Here is a 21,309-nt window from a genome sequence, read left to right on the forward strand (position 1 = left end):
CAGTTCTTATTTGCTCTTCTGCTAATAAGAGTTGGCTTTGTAGTCAGTGTTAACGTACAGATTAAAAGCTTTAGCCTTTGATGAGAAAGTCCTTTATCTCAAGGCAAGATCATTCTCTGGTTTCATGGACCCCCCCCCTCCCCTTTTCCTCCCTGTTCTTTCTCTCCCTATTTAAAGATGACAAAACACTGTTTACTGAAAATAGAAATACCAAATATTTTCAAATGTAGCTGCTGAAAAAGAAAAATGCAAAAGTCCATGAAGGCTTTCTCCCCACTCCCTTTGGGGGATTTCTCCATTTCTGGTTTGTCTAAGTTTGTTTGTACTGTGATTCCTTTTTGTTTATAAGTAGATTATTTTTATATCCAAGCGTGTAATATAAAAAGTCTGACTTGGTGATAGTGCAGTAAGAGTGGCCGATGAAGGTGGCAGTCCTGCCACGTATTTGTGAGTGTGCACACAGCTTACTTTGTATCTAAATATTTTGGAAGACTCAAAAGGGAGGAGGAGGCCAAAATACCACTACTGAGCTGTACAGAAAGTCTCTCCTGCAAGAGACTGAAAAATACCCAGGGCAATTTAGGCAAAACTCTGTAAATCCACTTAAAACTTGGAAAATCTGAGTGGAATATGGGTGTTCTCATTTCAGGTGGTTTGGTGGTGGTGGTTAGGGCGAGGTGAGAGTTGGCTGCTGCTTTACACAGTGGGTCAGATGTATTCCTGTTGTAATTCTTGCCGATGTTGCAGTTATTCTGGAGATGCATATGGCCCATAAAACCCCGACAACGAATGTCTCTCGTGAAGTTAAGGCCATGTCTGTACCCAGATTTGAATACTGTTGTTCTTTTCCGATGAATGGTGTTAATGCACTGCTCAGATACAAGAGGTCCTTATGCTATAGCCAAACAGCATAGACAAGGCAGCACTTCTAAACGTTAAGACAGCAGTTTTACAATCGGGTAAAAAAACTTCTGTGACAAATTAACTGACAAGGTATTAAAAAGCCCCTTTTTTCACTGCTCAGAAACACTGGGCAAGTACAACTTTATAGCTTTTTGTTTTTGTCTGAAAACCAGACTATGATTTTGGTCTAGCATTTCAAAGTAGACTTTGAATCTTTAGTGAATTCCATACCCTCGCATTTCAGTGTTTTCTATGTGTTATTTTAAGTTAAAGCTTTGAAATAGTTGAGCTTTTTAATGTTGACACTTTATTTTGTAACTATTTATATGTATGTATATCTTAGAAAAGCACTTTGTTTAAAAAAAAAGATTAAAGAAAAAGAAAAAGAAAAAAAAAAAAAAAAGAAAAGTTTAAAAAAAAAAGAAAAAGAAACTGCATTTTATATGATTCCTGCCACTTGCTGCTAACTCTGGGCTGGTCAGAATGCTGCAGCGATACTTGATATAAATAAAACCTGGCAGTAAAATGTAGAGTAAAGATAAGACCTTTTGCTGGTTTAACTTTATCATAAAGGTGACATAGGCAAGCTGTGCAGCTTTACATTTTAACCAGGGGACTCTGTGGCATTTAAACCGTCTAGAAATGGTTGTACTTTAATGCCAGTAACAATCTGCTTCCTCTAGTGTCATTAAAATATATACATTTAGTGTGTATACTTATCACAAACAGCAACAACAACAAAAAATAAGGGTATAAAAAAAAAAAAATAAACCAACCAACAAATGTACATGTTCTGTTTTTTGGCAATTGTGGCATGCATTTTGGGGTGATCTTTAGGGAAGAGCATTTTCTAAAGATGTTCAGTGTTCATACATGGTATGTGGATCTTAATGAAGTCCTGGATTTTCCTTTGGTTTGTTTTTGAGTGTAGGCATTGTGAATATTCACTTTTAATCCTATATCCAAAAACAAGTACACATTTATTATTATGATTTATTTTTTTTTTATTTAATACAAACAGAAGCTCTTCCTTTCTCTGATACACTGGATTCTCTAGAATTTGTTTCCACATTAAAAGCATGCTGTCATAACTGCTCTTGTTGAGATCTCGTCAGTCTGACCTTAGGTGCCACACTTTGAATTGATGGACTGCTTGTTCTACTGTACCATGTATGTTTCTCGTCCTTTCCTACTTCATGACAGATGATGATGTGGCTTTATATTGTGCCTTACTTGTACATCTAGAACTAAATGTCTTTCATTCCCTCTGAACTCTTCAAACCTAACCCTCCTGAAATTGAATCAGAACTGATAAAAGCATCCTGAAGGAAGTCTGGATAGATCTGATTCCAGTTTCTCTCAGTAGTAGTCCTTTTGTATTTATATGGAAGACCAGTTTTTGAATGGCCTTGCAAAACGTGGGGGTGCTCATGAAGGGTGGGGGTTTTTTTAGCCCTAAAACCCCTTTTGCTAATGCTTCTTTTTATGGTTTATTGAACACATATACTTGGTGAGTACTTTTTTTTCGTTTGAGATGAGAGAGACTTGCTACTAAAGCTATGTTTACGTGTGGATGGGCTGGATTTTCTTAGCATACCAGTTGAAATCATTGTGATTTCATGAAGTTGCGTTGCTGTAAATCTGAAGTGAGAGTCAGCCTCAGCTTGTGTTCAGTTCCTACTCCTTTATAGATAAGACTTCGTTCCACACTAAAGAGGGCCAGGAAAAAGTTCCTTTTAAACAAACAAGCAGACAAAACCCTAAAATAGATGAGGAGTCTTTTAACTAACCTAAAAGCAACCAGACACTTTTGAAACAGTGGTGTCAGTTTTGATTTTATTTTAAGAAATCCCCCCCTCCCCCCCCTTCCCCCCTTAATATTTATCTGATATTTGCCTTTATTAATAAAACAGTTAGCTTATTCACAGAATATAAAGACTGGATGTGCTTTTATTTTCCATAAATCTTTTAAAACATAGCTATTTTTTTAAAGCTCTAAAAGGCTTTATCAGGAGAATTTCAAAGGGTTGTATACAAGTTGCCTTCAGCAGAAATAGCAAATGCAATTCTGTTCCTCAAACGTGCTTGCTAGTCTTCCTGAACTTCTGTTGAGGCATCACACAGCTACGTACCTGCATACCGTGAATGTTAGCATCTGTATTTGGCCTTCAGACCTGAATTTCCAGAGTGCATCTAATCATGATTCTTACTTTCTTTTTGAGTTGGAGGCTTCAGTTGGACTCATCCAGTTAAGTGTGCTGCTAGATGTGGTCTTGGCTTATTAACACAGCCTTGCACACAGCTGAGGTTTGTTTTGTTTACCCCAGGGATTGTGTGAAGTACATTTCAAACAGTCGCTGCTTCAGTGACTGATTTCTTCTTGTAACTGTATTAAGGGCATTAGTATGTTGAGAAAACACCACTCTTGAATATCTCCCAGTATAATTTGGGATTCTTAAATGTCATTAATAAAAGATGGCACTTTTAGGTTATCTCTTCTTCGCAGCATACAAAAATGTCTCTATCTCTGTACAATTTGCATCTAACAATATGCCATGTTTTTTTCCCCCAGTGCTTCTAGCATGATAAGGAGGAGTGTGTGCACACTGAATTATAATCCTCAGCCTCTTAGACATTCATGGACTTCCACAAGAGCAAATACTGACTATGCATTTATTGTCTTTCTAATGAGCTCTGGAGCTAAAAGTGGAGGGGAAGCTATTTTAAGCCACACTTTGGGGGTTTTGTTGTTTTGGTTTTGTTTGTTTTCTTTTTCCCATTAAAGCTAGACCTTTAAACTTTACAGGTAACGTCAGTGTGGCAGAGTTTTTCCTTGACTTAAGAATATTTTGTAGTTGGGTGCCTGTGTGAGTCAAATTTGGGCGAGTTAATTAGCTGCTGTAAGGAAAACTTCTGGATTTGAGTTGGTATTGGCAATAGCACACTCTGCTTCGTCAAAATCCTCTGATTAAGCAAGAGAATCTAGTAGTAGCATTTAGTTTTCTTAATCTCTCTTATGGATAGTCTTACATTGTGATTTGGATCAGCTATCCTTCCAGAATATTACATCCAGATGAAACTTGCTGCTCAGTATTTGTGGTTGAGTGAACTCTTTAAGGCTGATGGCACATGCAGATGTAGGTGGTCGACAGGGAGGGAAAAAAAAAAGAAGGCATTTTGAACAAAACATGGCATCCTGTTCTGCCTGTGCTTGGGGTCATGACTGTAATGCTGTCCTCGATATCCTATAATCAACTTCCAACTGGAGCTCAGAAAAACTTACTGAAAGTCTTGTCTCTGTTAGAAAATAAATTTACCTTGTTAAAAGCATGATCTGTTAAGAGTTGCAATGTTTAATGTTGGTTAATAGTTGTGCAGTTTTTTTTGTTTTTTTTTTTTTTTTTAAAGAGGCACAATTAAACTATTGACTTTGTTTACTCTGTCACCCTCGCTCCCTAGCACTTCTATTCAGATACAAATTCATCAATGTATGCAACATCCTTTGTAATTTAAAATAAAAATTGTGGAGGAAATACTGTCTGGAATCGTTGTATGTGGATAGTGAATGCCCTTGGTCTCCTGATGCTGTCTCTTGTGAAGGGTTACAGCTAGGGAAGGCAACACCTTTCCCCCGAGGTCAGCATGGTGGGACCAGCAGGAGAACCTGGACTGCAGCCCAGCAGGTCCTTTGACTGGCCATCTGCAGTGGCCATGAAAATCGTTTCCAGCTTCAACACCTGCAAGCTTTGTCCACACCTGGTTTGTTGCGCAGCAAGGTTTGAGGGGAGAGAGGGGAAAGAGAGGGCCCCAGGGGAGGAGTTTGTAGGAAAAAGCAGGGAAAGGGCATGGTCTTCCCTGTTTGTGGGGTTTTTTTGGTTGGTTGGGGGATTTTTTTATGGGTCATAAAGGTATCTCATGTTCTCCCAGCCTCTTCACACTGGGTTGAAGACCTTATCAGTCTAGGCCTGTCCACACAGCACCCTTGGGAGGTTTGTTGGATTTGTTGGGCTGCTCGGGGAGGTGGTGGAGTCAACATCACTGGAGGTGTTTAAGCAGAGACTGGGATGGGGCGCTTGGTGCCATGGTTTAGGTGATTGGATGGTGTTGGGTGATAGGTTGGACTCAATGATCTCCAAGGTCTTTTCCAGCCTGATTAATTCAATTCTATATAAAAGCGGGCAGCTTCTGAGGCTGGTGCAGCCCTGCTGCCACGTTCTTCTCCAGGTGTCACGGCAGGTGCCGCTTTGTGCCCTGGTTACAGCTCACGAGGGCGAACGTGACCTTGTCACGGGTTAAGGCCTTGCACGCACCAACGCTTCACTACCCAGCAGACCTGCAAGAGCTGCAGCGCAGGCAGCCGCAAGGGCACACGATACGCGTCATGCAGCAGAGGGCCGACGCTGCTAAACAGCACAGCCGCCTGCCGCTCGCCATAGCGCGGGGGCTGGGCACCCCCTGCCCTCTCAGGCCGAGCCCCGCCGTCGCTCTCCCCGGTGGGCTGGGTAAGGCGGCCCCGGGGCGGCAGCAGCCTCCTGGTCGCCCGCATGAGGGCGCTCGCGGGCTGGCGGCGGGACGTGGCCTCCGCTTCCGCTCCCAAGATGGCGGCGGCCGCCGGCGTGCCGGTGCGGGTCTGCCACCAGGAGATCGTCAAGTTCGACCTGGAGATCAAGGCGGCCGTGCAGGTACCGCTGCTCGCTCCTGCGGCGGGTCCTCTCTGCCGGGGCTGCGGAGCCACCGCCGCCTTGTGCGGGGAGCCCCGGCCGGCCGAGGCCTGCCGCGGGCCGCGCTGACGGGGCCGTTGTCTTCCAGGACATCCGAGACTGCCCGGGGCCGCTCAGTGCTCTCACGGAGCTTAACGCTGCCGTGAAGGAGAAGTTCCGCCACCTCCGCGGCCGCATCCAGGTGAGGCTCCCGGGCGGGGATCGGCTGTTTCCTCTGTCCCGCACCGTGCGGCCTGTCCTGGGCTGCCTGCGGGCTGTTCCGAGTCCCGGCCGTGGAGTGTTAGTGCATGGGATCGGTCTTCGGTTAATTCATTCCCTGGCCGGGAGTCCCTGCCGGGGAGCTGTTAGTTTATCGAATCAGTTTGCTGTTAATTCGCTCCCTGGCCGGGGGTGGGTTGTGCGAGTTGCAGGTGGCAGCAGTTGTTGATCAGATTTTCGTGGTTTTACTTTCTGCCAAAGGAGCTTGAACAGATGGCCAAGGAGCAAGATAAGGAGTCGGAGAAACAAGCATTGCTGCGGGAAGTGGAAAACCATAAGAAACAAATGCTCAGGTGGGTCGGGCAGCTGGTGCTGTTTACAGGCTCCCTGTAACCAGAAATAATCCCATTTCTGTACAGTGTCTGTTGAATCCTGCTTTACCAATATGGTCCCTGGCACTGTGCTGTTTTACCCAAGAGCGAGGATCAGGGATGGAAAAAGCAGGACTCCCTTCTTTCCCCATTCCTGTCCAGACTCCCTAACCATGGTCTGGTCCTTTGAGCAATGAAGCATGTAAGTAGGTGGCTTGAGAGTCTGTCATTTGACAGCTGGCACAGCTTCTCCTTCCCTTGCTTCATAAATGATACACTTAGGAAACGAAATGACAGGATAAGGTATTGCTGTTCTGCAGTGTAATGCAAAGTCCATGCAGATATCTGGGGTGCTCAGTTACAGTGGTGATTGCTTTGTGAAATGTTTTTTCACTTGCAAGGTGTTACCATCATGTTAACAGCTTTGTACTCCTGTGATTTCAGCAATCAGGCAGCTTGGAGAAAGGCAAATCTAGCCTGCAAAATTGCTATTGACAACTCTGAGAAAGATCAGCTGCTGCAGGGAAGAGACTCCTTACGACAAAGGTACCAGCCCGTCCCATGGTGGGATCTGAGATTTAAGCAGTGGATGTTGCATTCACTTGCTTTAAATGGAAGTGGCATAATGGTTTTAAGTTACTTAATGGACTTCAGAACTACTTACATTCATTCCAGTCAAGGTTATAAACAAGCAATGGATCATTAAGCAAGCTCTTTTCATGCACAAGACAGGATGTGAGGATGTGTACCTTTGGCATTGGAAACTCGGTGTGTTTAGTGTCGTGGAACCACAAATGGGATACCCAGGATAACACAGTGGTAGTTTCTGTCAGTGCTTTCATATCAGCTTATGAAGTTGTACAGTCATGGGTGAAGAAGTGGTGAAGTATGGCCCCTCATGAGATTCTGAGCTACTGGCAGTTGTTTTGGTTCATGACTCTAATTTTTTTCTGATTTTTGTTTTCATCATAGAATGGCTTAGGTTGGAAGGGACCTTAGAAACCATCTGCTCCAACCCCTCTACCATGGCCAAGGACATTTCTCAACCAGACTTGGTTGCCCAAGGCCTCATCCAGTCTGGTCTTAAACACCTTCCACAAACACTCTGGGCAACCAGGTTTTTTTTTGATGGGTCACTGAAGATAATCTGAGTTTCCCATGCAGTGAAAACTAGTTGTGTCTTTTGTACGTTTGTGCCAAGCTCTGTTTTAAGCTCCCTGGCAGCAGCATTTTCCCCACAGTACCCAAAGTCATAATTTTATCCCTTTCTGCTTTGCTTTTTTCCTTCTGTTTCAGGAAGACTACAAAGGAAAGTCTGGCAGAGAGTGCAAGTAACATCACAGAGAGTCTGATGGGCATTAGCAGGATGATGTCACAGCAAGTCCAGCAGAGTGAGGAGACTGTGCAAACCCTAGGTACAGATGTTACTTGGATGTTTGGTTATGGATGGGGCAACTGAAGCACCTTCCACTAGTTCTCTTATGATGGGGACAGGCAAACTGACAACCTGCTTTGCTGTAGGAGATTGTACTGTGTTGATAACTAAAGAACCTGTCCAAAGCCTCTAATAGTCAGACATAAAAAGAAAGCAATAATAACATGCCTGATGTGGAGCTGTTTCCTGGGGTTTCTGTTTCAAGATTATGGAAAGAGTGTAGGAAAAGGGGGAAGGATGAGAAGCTTTTGGTTTAGTTTCACATTAAAGCAATTGTAAAAGCAGTGTGAGGTCATATGCTGCTAAGAGCATGTTTGCTTTAACTCTGTGCTACTGTCTTGGCAAGCAGTTGGTGATAGCAGAGAAAATAAAAGCCTAGGTACAAGTCCATACACAGAGGAAATCTAGCATGGCTGGAAGACTCTTTTTGCCCACTTTCCAGCTGGGATGACTAAGAGACAAGGAGATCAAGTGACTTGAACCCAAGGTCACTTGCTCTGTCAGCAGAGCAGCAGAGACTGTGAAACCAAGATTTCACCCAGTTCTTTGGCTTTGACTCCTAAGACAATAAATCAAATGACCTGTCAGGACGGGTGATTCATGAAGCATTTAGAAGTTAGGTCTGTGTTGTCTGGGCCTCTTACTAGCTGTGCTTTTGGGCAGAAGAGAGAACAGTTTAAAGACACGGATAAATTAGGCAACTTTTGCCCTCCTCCTTTCTGCCCCCACCTGAGGATGGCAGCTGGGCATGGCTTGTTCATGCAAAAGTAGCATGTTTCTTCTCCCATTAAAAAGACAACTTTGGCAGGCGCTTTTTCTTCCTGCTTCTGACTGAACCGCACCGACTGAGTTCAGCAAGGGGGAAAACCATCAAAGGTCATTTACAAAACCCAGCTGCAGATTCTGAATCTTCAGATAGAATTTCCCTTTTTTTCTGAGCAAGCCCACTCCTCAGTGAATATACATCTGTGGAGCAGGGAAGCTCTGCTTTGTCATTCACATTGGGAAACAACTTTGCTGCTTTCACTCTTAAGATGGGATCCTCATCATGGTTTGCAGAACATTAGAAACATATTTCTGCTATGCTTGTTCTTGTGAACCAGACAAGAAGCTTGAGCTGGACATTTCTTTAGTCACTTCAGTACAGCAGTACAGCACCACTTGCTGTCATACAGGGTATGCATTCTGTAATGTAAGGAATAGGAGACTCTTGGGTTTATACTTTCATTTAGTAACTTGGAAGGAGGAAGGCTGAAGAGTTTGGGGTAGCTATTTATTTGCTTGTTCTGTTTTCCTACAAGGAAAGAGAAGTTGAAAGGCTTCAATTTTCCATCTTGCTGTTTTGGCATATTCTCAAATTCTGTCTTTGGTTGAGACCAGTCAGCTTCCTTTAGTTAATGTTTCTCTTTTTCACTAGAAAACAACAGCAAAACCAACAAACAAACCCCAACATCAGCAAAACAAACCACAAACAAAAAACCCCACCAAACAAACAACAAAAAAAACTCACCCCCCCCCCAAAAAAAAAGCCTCACCCCAAAAGAATTATGTTAGTCCAAAAGAACTATTAAAAGCTCTAAATTGGTTGGGATGAATAATAATGAGTCTCTTGCTGCTGCATGCTGCCTTTTCACATCTGTACCCTCACCTGAATCACTTGGACTTACTGTTCTGGCCTGGGGGAACAGTTTTAAGTTGTGCAATTAATATGCACGTGTCCTGCTGCTGCTGGAGCTGCTGCTGGCAGCCATGGTGATTTCTCTCTCTCTCTCTCATTTAATTGGTGGTTCTTCCATTTTCACTTCACTCTGCTGCCAGCAAACTCATGTGGGCACTGACTTAGGTCATAAAAGTGAACTAGATTTGATCCGGAAAGCTAAAAGATTGAACATTTCAGGGTGTGGTGGGTTAACTCCCAGTTAAGGCTCAAAACCACCACACAGGGATAGGGTGCAGGGCTTTTAAACCATTCAGTACTCCTACTTTGCATTTTTCTTTCGCACATTGTGGCTACTAAGTTGTGAAAGCTTCTGCAAGAACAGTCTGCGTTTGTCAGTGTGACCCAGAAGGAGCTCCCAGGCGCTATCTGTGTTGCCAAATACTGCATGCTTATGTCCTGGCTCATGTATTTGTGAAGCAAAACCAGCTGATTTTTTTGATGTTGAGTGGGTTTTTTTTGCCCCCTTTTACTTTCAGCCAATTCTTCACGAACCATCCTGGAAGCAAACGAAGAATTTAAGTCCATGTCTGGGACGATCCAGCTGGGGCGAAAGCTGATCACGAAGTACAACCGCCGGGAGCTGACGGACAAGCTGCTCATCTTCCTTGCCCTCGCCTTGTTCCTGGCCACCGTGCTCTACATCTTGAAAAAAAGACTTTTTCCATTCTTGTAAAATTCCAAAGCTGAACTGGACTATTAGAAAAGGTCAAAAAGAGATGGCATAATGATGGTGGGGCTTTTAAATGAAATGATGAAGGCATATTGCAATAGTGAAGGGGCATTAGAGCAGGTGTGACTTCATGCTGTCCCCATGGGGCACCTGGCCTGCCTAAGATGAGATTAAATGAGCACGAATTGGGAAGAGGCAGGTAGATCAAGGTGTGGAAAGAAGGAACAGCAGTTTGTCTGTGGGCTTGGGGAACCAGACAAACACTTGAGGATCTAGGCACTCAAAAGTGTCAGTCTTAACTTTCAACCTCTTTTTCTTCTGCCTTTAATTTAATTTTTAGTCCTTGGCTTGGGCTGGAAGCTGCTTTGAGGTCAGCATGTAAGGTGCTGAGAGAAAAAGGAAGGAGGGAAGAGAGAAATACACATTCCATTAATAAACTATTTATTGTAAACTGAGCTTTGTTTAAAAACTAAGTCTAGTGGACTGAAAGGGCTTGAGAGTAATTTCTCATGTGAAAGTTCTGTTTAACACTACTTAACAGTAGTGGTTTCTTATGGATATTTTTTTCTGGGAGCATAGCACATGTGCAGTCTGGCTCTGTTCCTCTGGCCTTGAGAGGGCTCTTACCAAAGCAGAAATGGGAGCCCCTTTTGTTCTATAAATTCACACCATAGATTTGGGAGTTGCATTGCCAGCCTGTTGAAATCAGGCTTGTTTTGCTCCTTTTCTTTATAAACTTCACTTGGCAGTATTTTGCAAATATAAACTATTACTAAGTTTTATCTTTGAAGGTTTTTTTCCCTTGTTCCTGCAGCTGATTTATTTTCTCATTGAGTAAAATCTTTTAGAGTGATTACCCTCCCTACCTTGTGCTTTAGCAGTGGGAGTTGTTTTGTTGTAATAATACAAATGCCAACCTGCCATGCTCCACATAGTTACCCTCAATTACCAAAAACTGCACTGTGGTGTTTTTGAACCTTCCCCTCTGGAAATGGTTCTCTTGCTTCTGTGGAGCTGACTGGTAAAGCTGTGTACAAAATCTCACAGAAAGGTTAAATACCACCTGAATTTAGTAGCTGGGATTAATCTTTTTTAGAAGGTGGTGCTACATACAGGCTAAGAAATACAACTTCAAGCCAGCTGCAGTATGGTAGATTTGAGGCTATGTTACCTTTGTAGTTGGTGCTCAAGAGTGCCTGTAGAGCAAAGAAGTGACAAGTAGATCATCTCATTGTCAAACACTCATTTACTAGGTGTTGCCAGTAGTGACAACTGGCAGGTGCTGCAGGCCTCGTTAGGTACAGAAGTGGCCATAGGTTGAACAGTTGCAGTGGTGATTGTGTGGCTAAATGCATAAACAAGAAAAGCTGGAATTTGTAATGGAGTTCAAAATTGAGGGCTCTGCCTGAAGAGCCTTTCTCCTGGGGCAGTAAAAAGGGATTTGGAAAGCTTGGCACTAGGACTGGTCCATCCCGCAGAGGGCACCACTGCATGGGAGTGGGAAGCCTTTCCCGGCCCTGGAAATGCAGGAGGCAGAATGGTTGAGGCTTCTTCCCTGTCACTTGTCATGTTTCAGTGCAGCCCTCCTCATAGCTCTTCTGAGATACAGAATTACACAAAGACTGAAGTAAGCTGACAATGTGCCTTTTGTGGTTTTGAGTAAGAGAGGAGTTACTCAGCTGCTAACAAAGATACACTGCACAAAGTTAACGTGCTTTTTAATGGTAAGAAAAGCCTTGCTTTGGAAGAAATCTTCCTATAAGCAGGTTTCTAGCTAAAGAAATTATGATGTGGTCTGCAGATTTGGGCTACAACATAGCAAGTTGCATCCAGCTTGGTAGTAACTGGCTCTTGGGCTTCACACCCATCATCTCTGGTATCAGGCTCGTGCCCTCTCTGAACCTGCTCACCCCTGTCATCTGCACAGGTGTCTACAACCAAAGGGTGATAAAAATGTGTCCACCTCTCCTCCAGTCTTGGAAAACACAGCTTTAAACACAAACAGTATTTAAGGCATGAAAATTACTTAGATTTATAGATACATTTCAGAATGCTGGGCAGCAGTTCCTGTCTCAGATCAGCAGGGCAGTGCTTTTTTTATGCCACTTGAGAGCAGTCAATACAACTCTCTGGGCTACTTACTGCTCCCAGGCCAGGTGTAACAGCGCAGCTTTATTTTTCCAGCCAGCCTGAAAACAGCCTGGTCCTTCAGAAACACAGTTCCTGCAGGTGGCCAAACGCCCATGGTCTCAGTAGTTCCTCCCTCATGTGGATGCAACATAAAAATAGGTTGCTGCTAATCTCTGAGATACCAGGCCACTAAGCAGGGGAGAGAGCTGTGCTGTGAGCAGCCGTGCGGTGCGCCTCTGCGGGAAGTTTTGCTGGGTCTGTTTTGGCGACCTGCTCCCCTCAGAACATTGATCAACCTTAAACAAAAAGCAGCAGCTTTCTCGGTGCTGGAATCCCTGGGAAGGGTTTTAAAGGGGTGATCTAAAAGGTGGGCACTGTCAGGTAGCACTCTGGGGAAAAATAAAGCATCTGTTGCTGAATGTCTTGGGTTTTGCTCTGTTCTCATCTTGTTACTGAAAGTTCAGCTTTCAGGCCTTGAACTGCTAGAGCACTCTGAGGTCAAAAAATAGCTTCCAACAACCTTCCTTATGACATTTGCTCTCTGTTGCATCCAGATCTCATAAAAAACCCCATAATCTAGTCCTTTTTGCAAGCATACCTATTTGCTCTGTGTAAACTGACTGTCAATTTACAGACCTTAGAGACAAGGAAAATGAGTGAAAATAGAATATTCAGGACCGCTGCACGTTTTGAGGAGAGAGGAACTGAGTAGAAATCCTCCCTGGCATGCAATTAAGTTGACCTGCAGCACTTGGCACTTGAACTGTTTCCTTCCATGAGCAGCCAGAAAGCATCTAGGCTCCTGCTGGGTCACAAAAGACCTGAAAAGAGAGAATCAGTGGAGACAGTGAGATAAATGTTATTTCTTCTTTGGGGTAAGAAGAGTGATATGATGAAGCACCATCTCTAATCTGTGGGGCCAACCCCCAAGTGGTGCCTCACTTGATGTCCTAGCTTGGTGATTGAGTGGAGCAGAGCCACAGCTGCTGGTAGGTGCCTTGGATCCCTCCTATGCTGTCTCATCCTAGGATGTCTCAATCAGTTGGGCTTGTGCAGTCCTTCTGTGTCTAGAGGTGGATTTGTTTGCATCTTCTGTCTTTTGGGCAGCCTACTGGTCTGCATGGCCACTTCTGAATACGAAGGTGGGGTTTGAATGGTGCCAATGGTGTTTATCGGGGTCTTGCTTTTGCTGCATGCCCAGTTCTGTGCTGTGAAGGGTAAAAACTGGCATCACACCAATTCATTTGAAAGGGAGTAGTGTTTCATTAGGTGCTTCACCCTTCAAATCTTCCTTGACAAGTGCAGCAGACCCATCAGGGATGGTGAGAAGAGGATGGCCTCCCTCTGCAACTTTGGGCTCAAGTGCAAGGAGGGGTCTAGGGTTGAAGCCCTCCTGAGATCAGGAGCTTGAGAGCTGTTGAAGCAGATGGTGCCTAGGGAGCTTTAGAGGTAAAAATAAAGAGGGCTCTGAAGAAATGTTCAGAGCTGTGCTGGAGGGTTCATATACAAATGAAAGCAAAGCAGAAGTGCTCCTGTTATGAGGACCCTTCCTCTCAGACAGCAAGTATTGGATGTGGTCACTGCAGCTGCTAGTGGGGTTCACTCTCACAAAACTTGGGCAGAGAAAATCTTTCTCCTTCAAAGAATGTAATTCCCTTAAAACAAGGAAGTACTATGAGCTTAAAAAGGTTTTGAAATCTTGCTCTGGAGTTTAGGGGCTGGCAGCAATCTGCAGCTGTGGGTTATTGAGCTGATTGAACTTCTCAGGTGGTTAATTACTTCTGTCCTCCCAGCAAATGGGAGTGAAGCCATGCAAAGGATGCTGGGTGCTTTGCTGCACAGGTGAAGCCACTTAAGGATGATGCCTTAACAGGTTTAGAGTTTGCTTGTTTGTGAGACTCAGTGTCAGGTCCTGCTTATGGAATCCAACCTTCTGGGATCAGTTTGGTTTTCCTGCATACCTGTGGAAAAGAGGAGAAGCCTGGAAGCTGACCTTTGGTGGGAGAGGAGCCAGACAACATTTCCAGGTACTGTGCTGCCAGCATGTGGTTGGTGGGCTGTGGGTGCGATCCTGGGCTCCATTCTGTGTGGTTGTGGTGGAAAGCCTGTGGGCAGGAGCAGCTGCCCACAGAGTATCTGCGTCACCATAGCTGGGGTTGTGGGCATCTCCCAAGTACATCCCTGAAGTGTGCAGCGTGAAGGCCATGTGGTTAGATGTATGTTTTCAAGGAAAGTCATCTTTTGGTGATTGCAATAAAATGTGTGCCTGAGGGAAGGAACTTAAAATGGTTTTAATATATGGTATAAATGTGCTGAAAAGACTGACTTGATCTGACTTACAGGCTTTGTCGTTATTGGTTATAGTGTCAGCAAATACAGAAATGCCACAGGAGTGTTCTCTGTGGGGAAAATAAGTGGAGTGTGGTATTATTCCCCCCACACTCGAAGAATTGAGGGGAAATGGAGTCTGTGTTTGAAGTTCTGCTTTTGAAATGCTTTCCACATAACTGGCTTTACCAAAATGGAAGGGTGAATTCATAGCTTGGAAGTTTCTAAAAATGTCTCTGCCAAATGTGCATGGCTGCTATCACATGCCAAGTGGTCCAGAGCAAGCCAGGCAAGTCAGGCTGGAATCTTTGGGGGCTGAGAATATCCAGGGAGCATGTGCATACTTGTCTGCAAATATGTGGGGCTCATCTTTGGAGGGGGTGGGTGGGTGTGGAATCAGCTTCCCATCGCTTCGTCTCCCTGTTTGTAATGTGTGATTCAGTCAGAAGAGAAACCTTAAGCAAGCATTTCAGCAAGATGTGGTGGCTTTGTGATTGTATATTGCTGCAAAGTGCACCAAGCCTTTCGTGTAGCTGGTGCTTGAGGGCATGCTGTGTGAGACAAGTGCTCTGCGAAGGGGCAGCAGGTGCTGTGTAGGGCAACCGAATGCACTCAGTGCTGCCAGAGCAGAGTTGGCAGCCTCAGTATGGGCCAGCCCTGGTGCTCTGTGGTTTAACTGCCCAAATAGCCCCCAGTTAATATATTCTTTTGGGTAATTGCTGAAAGGTTGAAGTAGTTCTTTCTCTAAGGGTACCTGGTGAGGACAGGAACCTTGCTTCAAAACTTAGTGCTTTCCAAAGGGCTGGAAGTTTTCTCTGCTGTTATTCACTTCCCCTGGTAATGTTTCTCAGAGTCTCAGATCACTCGAGGTTGGCAAGGATCTCTCAAGTTCGTCTGGTCCAAACCCCTGTTCAAACAGAGCCATCTAGAGCTGTTGCCCAGGACTGTTTCCAGATGGTTTTTGAGTGCTTCCAAGGATGGAGACTCCACAACCTCCCTGGGTAGTCTGTTCCAGTGCTTGGTCACCCTCACAGTAAAAAACATACTTCCTGATGTGGAGCTTCTCAGGGCTGAGCAGCAGAAGCTGCTTATTTGTACTTCTAAATATGGTACTTTTGCATTAGTTGAGAAATAATTTCAGCTTAAAAGAGTTGGAGAGATCTTGCATTCATACTTAAATTTAGAGTACAATATCTGCTTCTCTTTTCTCATGCAGCAGTTGATGATATCAGTGAAAATTTCTCATAGACATCTTAAGGTATAAAATGGAATAAGGTATAATGGAATAAGGTATAATGGGCTCCACTGATGATGGTGGAATCTTTCCAAGGCTTGATGGCTGTAGAATCTGTCACTAAGCTATAAGGAAATGAGAAGATTAATGTAACCTAAGTTGTTCACAGGTAGAGAAGTAAGACTTCTCATCTTTCTGTGTTGTACACTGCATTGCTCAAAGACTGGTGGGGGAAAAACAAAATCAAGATGCCAGACCTTCCTGAAAATGAATCTCAAATGACATACTACTTAAACAGGATGAATTTAAATGACAACTAGCTACTGCAGTATCTGGAGCAGTATCATCTTTATCTTCCCTCAGGGCCCCTCAGTTTAGGAAAGATGTTGACTTGCTGGAAAGTGTCCAGAGAAGGGCAACAAAGCTGGGGAGGGGTTTGGAGCACAGCCCTGTGAGGAGAGGCTGAGGGAGCTGGGGTTGCTTAGCCTCGAGAAGAGGAGGCTCAGGGCAGACCTTATTGCTCTCTACAACTACCTGAAGGGAGGTTGTAGGGGGTTAGTCTCTTCTCCCAGGCAACCAGCTCCAGAACAAGAGGACACAGTCTCAAGCTGCACCAGGGGAGGTTTAGGCTGGATGTTAGGAAGAAGTTCTTCATAGAGAGAGTGATTGCCCATTGGAATGTGCTGCCCAGGGAGGTGGTGGAGTTGCCATCACTGGAGGTGTTTAGGAAGAGACTAGATGGGGTGCTTGGTGTCATGGTTGAGTTGATTAGATGGTGTTGGATGATGGGTTGGACTTAACCAGGTTGGAAGAGACCTTCAAGATCAATTCTATTCTATTCCCAGTTGTGCAGTGTACCTTGAATGTCCATGCTCACATCAAGTGCTCACTGAATAAGCACTTCTCAAGCTGACCCATCCCTGAAAACTGCTGTTCTCCTGGTTACAGGCTGTGCTGGGAACTTTGACTCATGGACTAATTGCAACTGAGAGTCGCATAACCAGTTATTACTCTGTCTGCTATCTCTGCACCTGTCCTATTGTGCCATCAGGTTTTCAGCTGTGCAAAATGAGCCCAGGGGCTCTTGCGTCACCCTGGTGCTCTCTAATGCTGTTTGAGGACTGGCTTAGCGCAGGTGTCAGTCCCTGCAGCTAACTGCGAACTCATTCAGGCTGAGACTGTTACATCAAACAAACTGAACTTCATTGGTATCTGCTTGCTCACAGAAAATTGTACAAACAGGGTCTGGGCTGTTCTGTGCAAGAAGGCAAATGACAGTGCTCCTTTGCTGAGGTGTTGTGCTCCTTACAGTAGCATACAATGGAAGAGTTAGTGCCAGTTCCTTCAGGTGGTGCTTTGAGAGAGATGCTCTGGATGTGCAAGTGCACTCTAACTGTGCCTTGAAGGTCTGATCCTCTTCCACATAAAGAGAGCGCTACAGCGTGAAGGACTGGGAATCTTTATTGAGTTAACTGAGTTCAGGGCCTGGCCCTTTGTGTGGTGTACATTGAGATCTGCACAGACACAGCACGTGAGGCTAATGTTAAAGTCCTTCACTGTCTATAATTATTCACACTTCTGCAAAGTCTCTGGAAAATGTTATCTAGTTGTGTCTGTGTCTCCATGTAAACGCACTTGGCTACGAGCAGCAAAGCCAGTACTGATTTCCGAGGCTAAATTCCCTCCTCTGTGCTATGGGCTGGGGCTGCTGGTCCCACCAGTGTGAATAATATGTGGAATAAACTCCCAGCTTCTGGCACCATGTGAGAAGTATCAAATTCTGTAGAAGCAGTGGTATGGCCTTCACAGTAGCAAACAAATATTAAATGTGAACCCTGTGGAACGCTTCACTAGAAAGCAGCTTTTAATTTTATTTGCCTCTGGTTTGGGATTTGTATTTAATGTCACAACCGTAAGCCTGTCGTCTAAGTGTTGGGTGCCTAAATCACAGGCTTGGACCACAAGTGATTGCCAGTTTCTCTTTGCCTAGCTGCATCCTCACCCACTGACTATTCCTGCTTACTCTTCTTAAGCAGGAAGGACCCAGCATGGCCTCCCTAGGCTTGCATGGTGTTGAGGCAAATGCCATGAGTCCAACACGGACCTTGGCTACTACTGTAAAGGAAGAGCTGCAATAATCATGGCCCTGTGTCTGCATCCAACTGATGTCTTGGGTGCCAAAATGCTGGATGAATCATGAGGTTCATGCAGCCATACAAACTCAGAGGAAGTGATTTGGTAGGAGTTGTGAGAAGCACATCTGGTGAAAGTCTCTCCCTGGGGTGCTGTGGCCGTACCTTAGACCACCCCAAACTCTTACTTCCACTTGGGCTTACTTTTATTTTTAGCCTCGCAACGAGGCCGATCAGATGTTGTCGCTCCTGACCTTTGTCTCCTGCTGCAACATCAGAGCTGCCTGGCGCAGGCCACTTATCTCCGGCTTTTAGAGGCTGCCAGGCAGGGTCGCAGGCTGCGCCGCGGCGCTGCGGAGAGCTTTGCCCCGCGCTTGGTGTCAGTGGCTGCATGAAAGGAAAATGCCACTCGGCTGCTCTGAGCCTGGCCTGGTGATAATGCTGCGTGCGTCCCTCCGAGCCCGCGATAAGCGCCCAAAGGGCAGGCAGGGAGAACGTCTCCTTGGGGATCAGCACACACCAGGCCCTATAGATAGAACCACATATATATAGAACAACATGAAAGCTTTTTGCTTTCTTCTTTTCAACAGCATGATGGCCAAGTATCGCATCCAGGGACGCTTTTGGTCCTGACCCCTCTGGGGCTCTGATCTTGTTGTACCCGCAAGTCCTTCAGTTTGTGTCATCCCAGTGAGCGTAGAGATTTGAAACCAATACTCACACAGGCTGTGAAGCATTATTTCTTAGTCCAAATAAATGCACAGTGACCAGGGGAGGATGAGTTGGTTTCTCTTTATCTCCAAAACGGACAGACAGCAGGACAAACTTTTCCTCTTTGGGTTATTGGCTTTTCGTGGGTGTCGCCCAACTACCAGTTATTGCTGCTGCTGATGGGAGATAACTCTGTCAGTGGCATCTAGGTGCTGACATTATGGCTAGCTATTCCAAAATGAAGATAAGATTGTTCTATATTGAGCAAGTCTATTGATCCAGTTGGCCTTCTGTCCTGTGTCTGATAATAGCAAATCCTTGATGTTTCCAAAGGGAAGCAAGCCATCCCTGCTCTATACGTAGCTATATGTTGTGCATATATATATATCAAAATGATTTTGTATTGAACAGTGAAAAACTCCTTTCTGAGCAGTGTTCTTAAAAGCAAGCTGCTTTTCCTTCTTCTCATCTGGGTGTAAAACTGCAAATGCTGCTAAGGATCATAATGTTCTTCCCATTTGTTTTAATGTCAGAGATTATACCTGAAAATAGCTGAAGCAAAAATGCAGTAGCTTAATGCCAGTGACTCCTGGCTTCCACTGACTGGTTTATGCCAGTAAACTGTCTGCTTACTCAAAACCAACCACCCAAAAAAGGGAGAGGAAAAGAAGGAAAACCAAAACAAACAACCCCCCCAAACAAATAAACAACAACATCAGCCCCACAGTTCTCTTTATCTTCATAGTTGTTTAAAGCAGTTTTGTCTTTGCAACAATATCTTTGGTAATTGCAGATTTTTGACCCAAACTTAGTAACTGATCTTTCACAGACTTAATGGTAAATAACTTTGCAGAAAATAGGGTAATATTCATGCTGAAAGACAGCAAGTGGGAATTTGTGTTCTCATTACTGCGAGTTAATTAATATCTGTAAAGAGGGTGAGTGGATGTTTAGGTTTGCAGGTTTCAGTAAGAGCTTCTGGCCTTACCGCCCTGTGGAAAAAAGACATTGCATTAGGTATCTGCTAGAGGACTGCAAAGAAGATAGTGAGCTTTGAGAGATAAATTGCCAGTTAGGAAAGCATAAGGCCTGGAACAGCCAGCAGTAAATACAGGATACTCCCCTCCAAAAGAAGAAAGCAAACAAAGCAACTTTTCTGTTCGGTATTAAACTCTAGATGAGGACTCTGCTGCTGTCCCTGCAAGAAGGGAACAACAGCAAAGCCATTTATGTGGATTCAAGCCAGAAGATATTAGTAGTCCTTTCTGCACTCAGCCACGGTGCCTGGGGCACTGGATTTGGTGGTGTTGCAGTAATAACCACACGTGTATTGTTAATTGACATATCTGAACCTAACTCCTATGAGGTACCTTGTCCATGACCCTGCAGGCGATGATGTTTGCTTGGGTCGCTGGCACGATCTGGGCACCACTCAGAGGGGCTGTGGCTTCTCTAGAAACATGTTCATCAGCCCCAGAGGCTGCTGGTGACACATGACATTTTCTTTGCCTGTGTACACTAGGGCATAAGATGTGACGTTTACATCCAAGATCAATTATTTTTAACTGAAGAATGGTAGCCCTGTGTCCAAGTTATCTCGGGGCTTAATTCACATCAGTTAAACCTTTTCAAAGGCTTATTAAAATTCCTTAAGTGTGTCCAACTTATCAGCAGTTGAGTGTTTGATGGCATTATACAAATGTTGCTATTGGAAATAACTGTTAAGTATTGTTTGCCTGTATTATTCTCATATATATATATTACGCCTGTGACTATTAATACTACTTAGTACTTACATGAATCCTTTCATCTGGGGATCATAAGGCATGGCCCAGAGAAGCAAGTACCACTGTCTACCTTCTAAATATGGGAAAACTGCTACATCCAGCCACTGTGCCTCATACTTGAGTTCAACATCTTCCACCTAATCCTGCCAGGCTGGGTTCTCAGTCTGCCCTGGCAGTTTTTTAACAGGAGCTGGATTGCCTAAGCCTTTCCCCCTTGGCACCCAAGCAATACTGTCTTGTGTAGGTAAACACAGGGCAGTGGTGATGCTAGAGAGCAAACAGATTGGTATCTAGATGAATACAGACTGCAATGCAATGAGGAGGTGACACTGGGCAGAGCAAAGGGAAGTTGGAGGGGAGCAAGGATGGGGTTTCGGATGGGCTCTTTCTGATGAGTGTCCCCATGCAGGCAGGAAATATGGCAAAATTTGATCACAGGGTCTGCCATTAACATCTTGATGCTGTGGGAGAGGATGAAAAGGAGAGGGATGGTCTCTAAAGGGTCTCTCCATATTCCTGTACAAATGCTCAGCAATGGTGAGGAAGGAAAAGTTCTGGATGAACAAAGGTGCAGCAGGAGGTTGGGATGGGGTTGTCAATGTGCACATGTGTGACTATCCAGTCAGAAACATTTGAGGTAAGTTCATAAGTGCTCTTAGGCATTTTGTTTCCTTCCTTTTTGTTCCCTGCAGTGTAAATACGGAGTTCCTTCCCATCTTGGGCAGTGTCAAGGGTTTAGATTCTATGCAGACTTGTATTTACTTCACATTCAGGTTCTGTACGGCAAATGCATTTTGAGGAGCTGCTCATTTATTCCAGAAGCCACTAGGTAGCACTGTGAAATCAAGTTCTGCATCGTCCTTCCCTTCCTAACCGGCCCCAGCAGAACAAAGACCATGTGGATTCCAGAACGTTTGCATGGATAAAGGTAGCAAGAGTGGGTTTAAAACTTTCCACTCTATCGGGTCT

The 21,309-nt window shown here is 44.6% G+C and overlaps 1 protein-coding gene across 1 annotated transcript; it reads left to right on the plus strand.

Moving 5' to 3' along the window:
• Window positions 1-5,478: 5,478 nt before the first annotated feature.
• BNIP1 (BCL2 interacting protein 1) lies at window positions 5,479-10,754 on the plus strand. Its single transcript, XM_054168344.1, has 6 exons — window positions 5,479-5,585; window positions 5,713-5,805; window positions 6,084-6,175; window positions 6,638-6,739; window positions 7,490-7,608; window positions 9,825-10,754. Exons 1-6 carry the CDS (start codon window positions 5,502-5,504, stop codon window positions 10,019-10,021), a joined length of 687 nt encoding a protein of 228 aa, XP_054024319.1. The 5' UTR covers window positions 5,479-5,501; the 3' UTR covers window positions 10,022-10,754.
• Window positions 10,755-21,309: the final 10,555 nt, after the last annotated feature.

This window comes from Dryobates pubescens, chromosome 16, assembly GCF_014839835.1.
Source record: "Dryobates pubescens isolate bDryPub1 chromosome 16, bDryPub1.pri, whole genome shotgun sequence".
Lineage (NCBI taxonomy): Eukaryota > Metazoa > Chordata > Aves > Piciformes > Picidae > Dryobates > Dryobates pubescens.

What these genes read in the sequence shown, in the direction of transcription:
- BNIP1 (XM_054168344.1), top strand. Translation starts at nt 5,502, where the DNA reads ATGGCGGCGGCCGCCGGCGTGCCGGTGCGGGTCTGCCACCAGGAGATC. An exon ending in AGAGACTCCTTACGACAAAG is followed by an intron (nt 6,740 to 7,489) that starts GTACCAGCCCGT and finishes CTTCTGTTTCAG; the next exon opens with GAAGACTACAAAGGAAAGTC. An exon ending in GGAGACTGTGCAAACCCTAG is followed by an intron (nt 7,609 to 9,824) that starts GTACAGATGTTA and finishes TTTTACTTTCAG; the next exon opens with CCAATTCTTCACGAACCATC.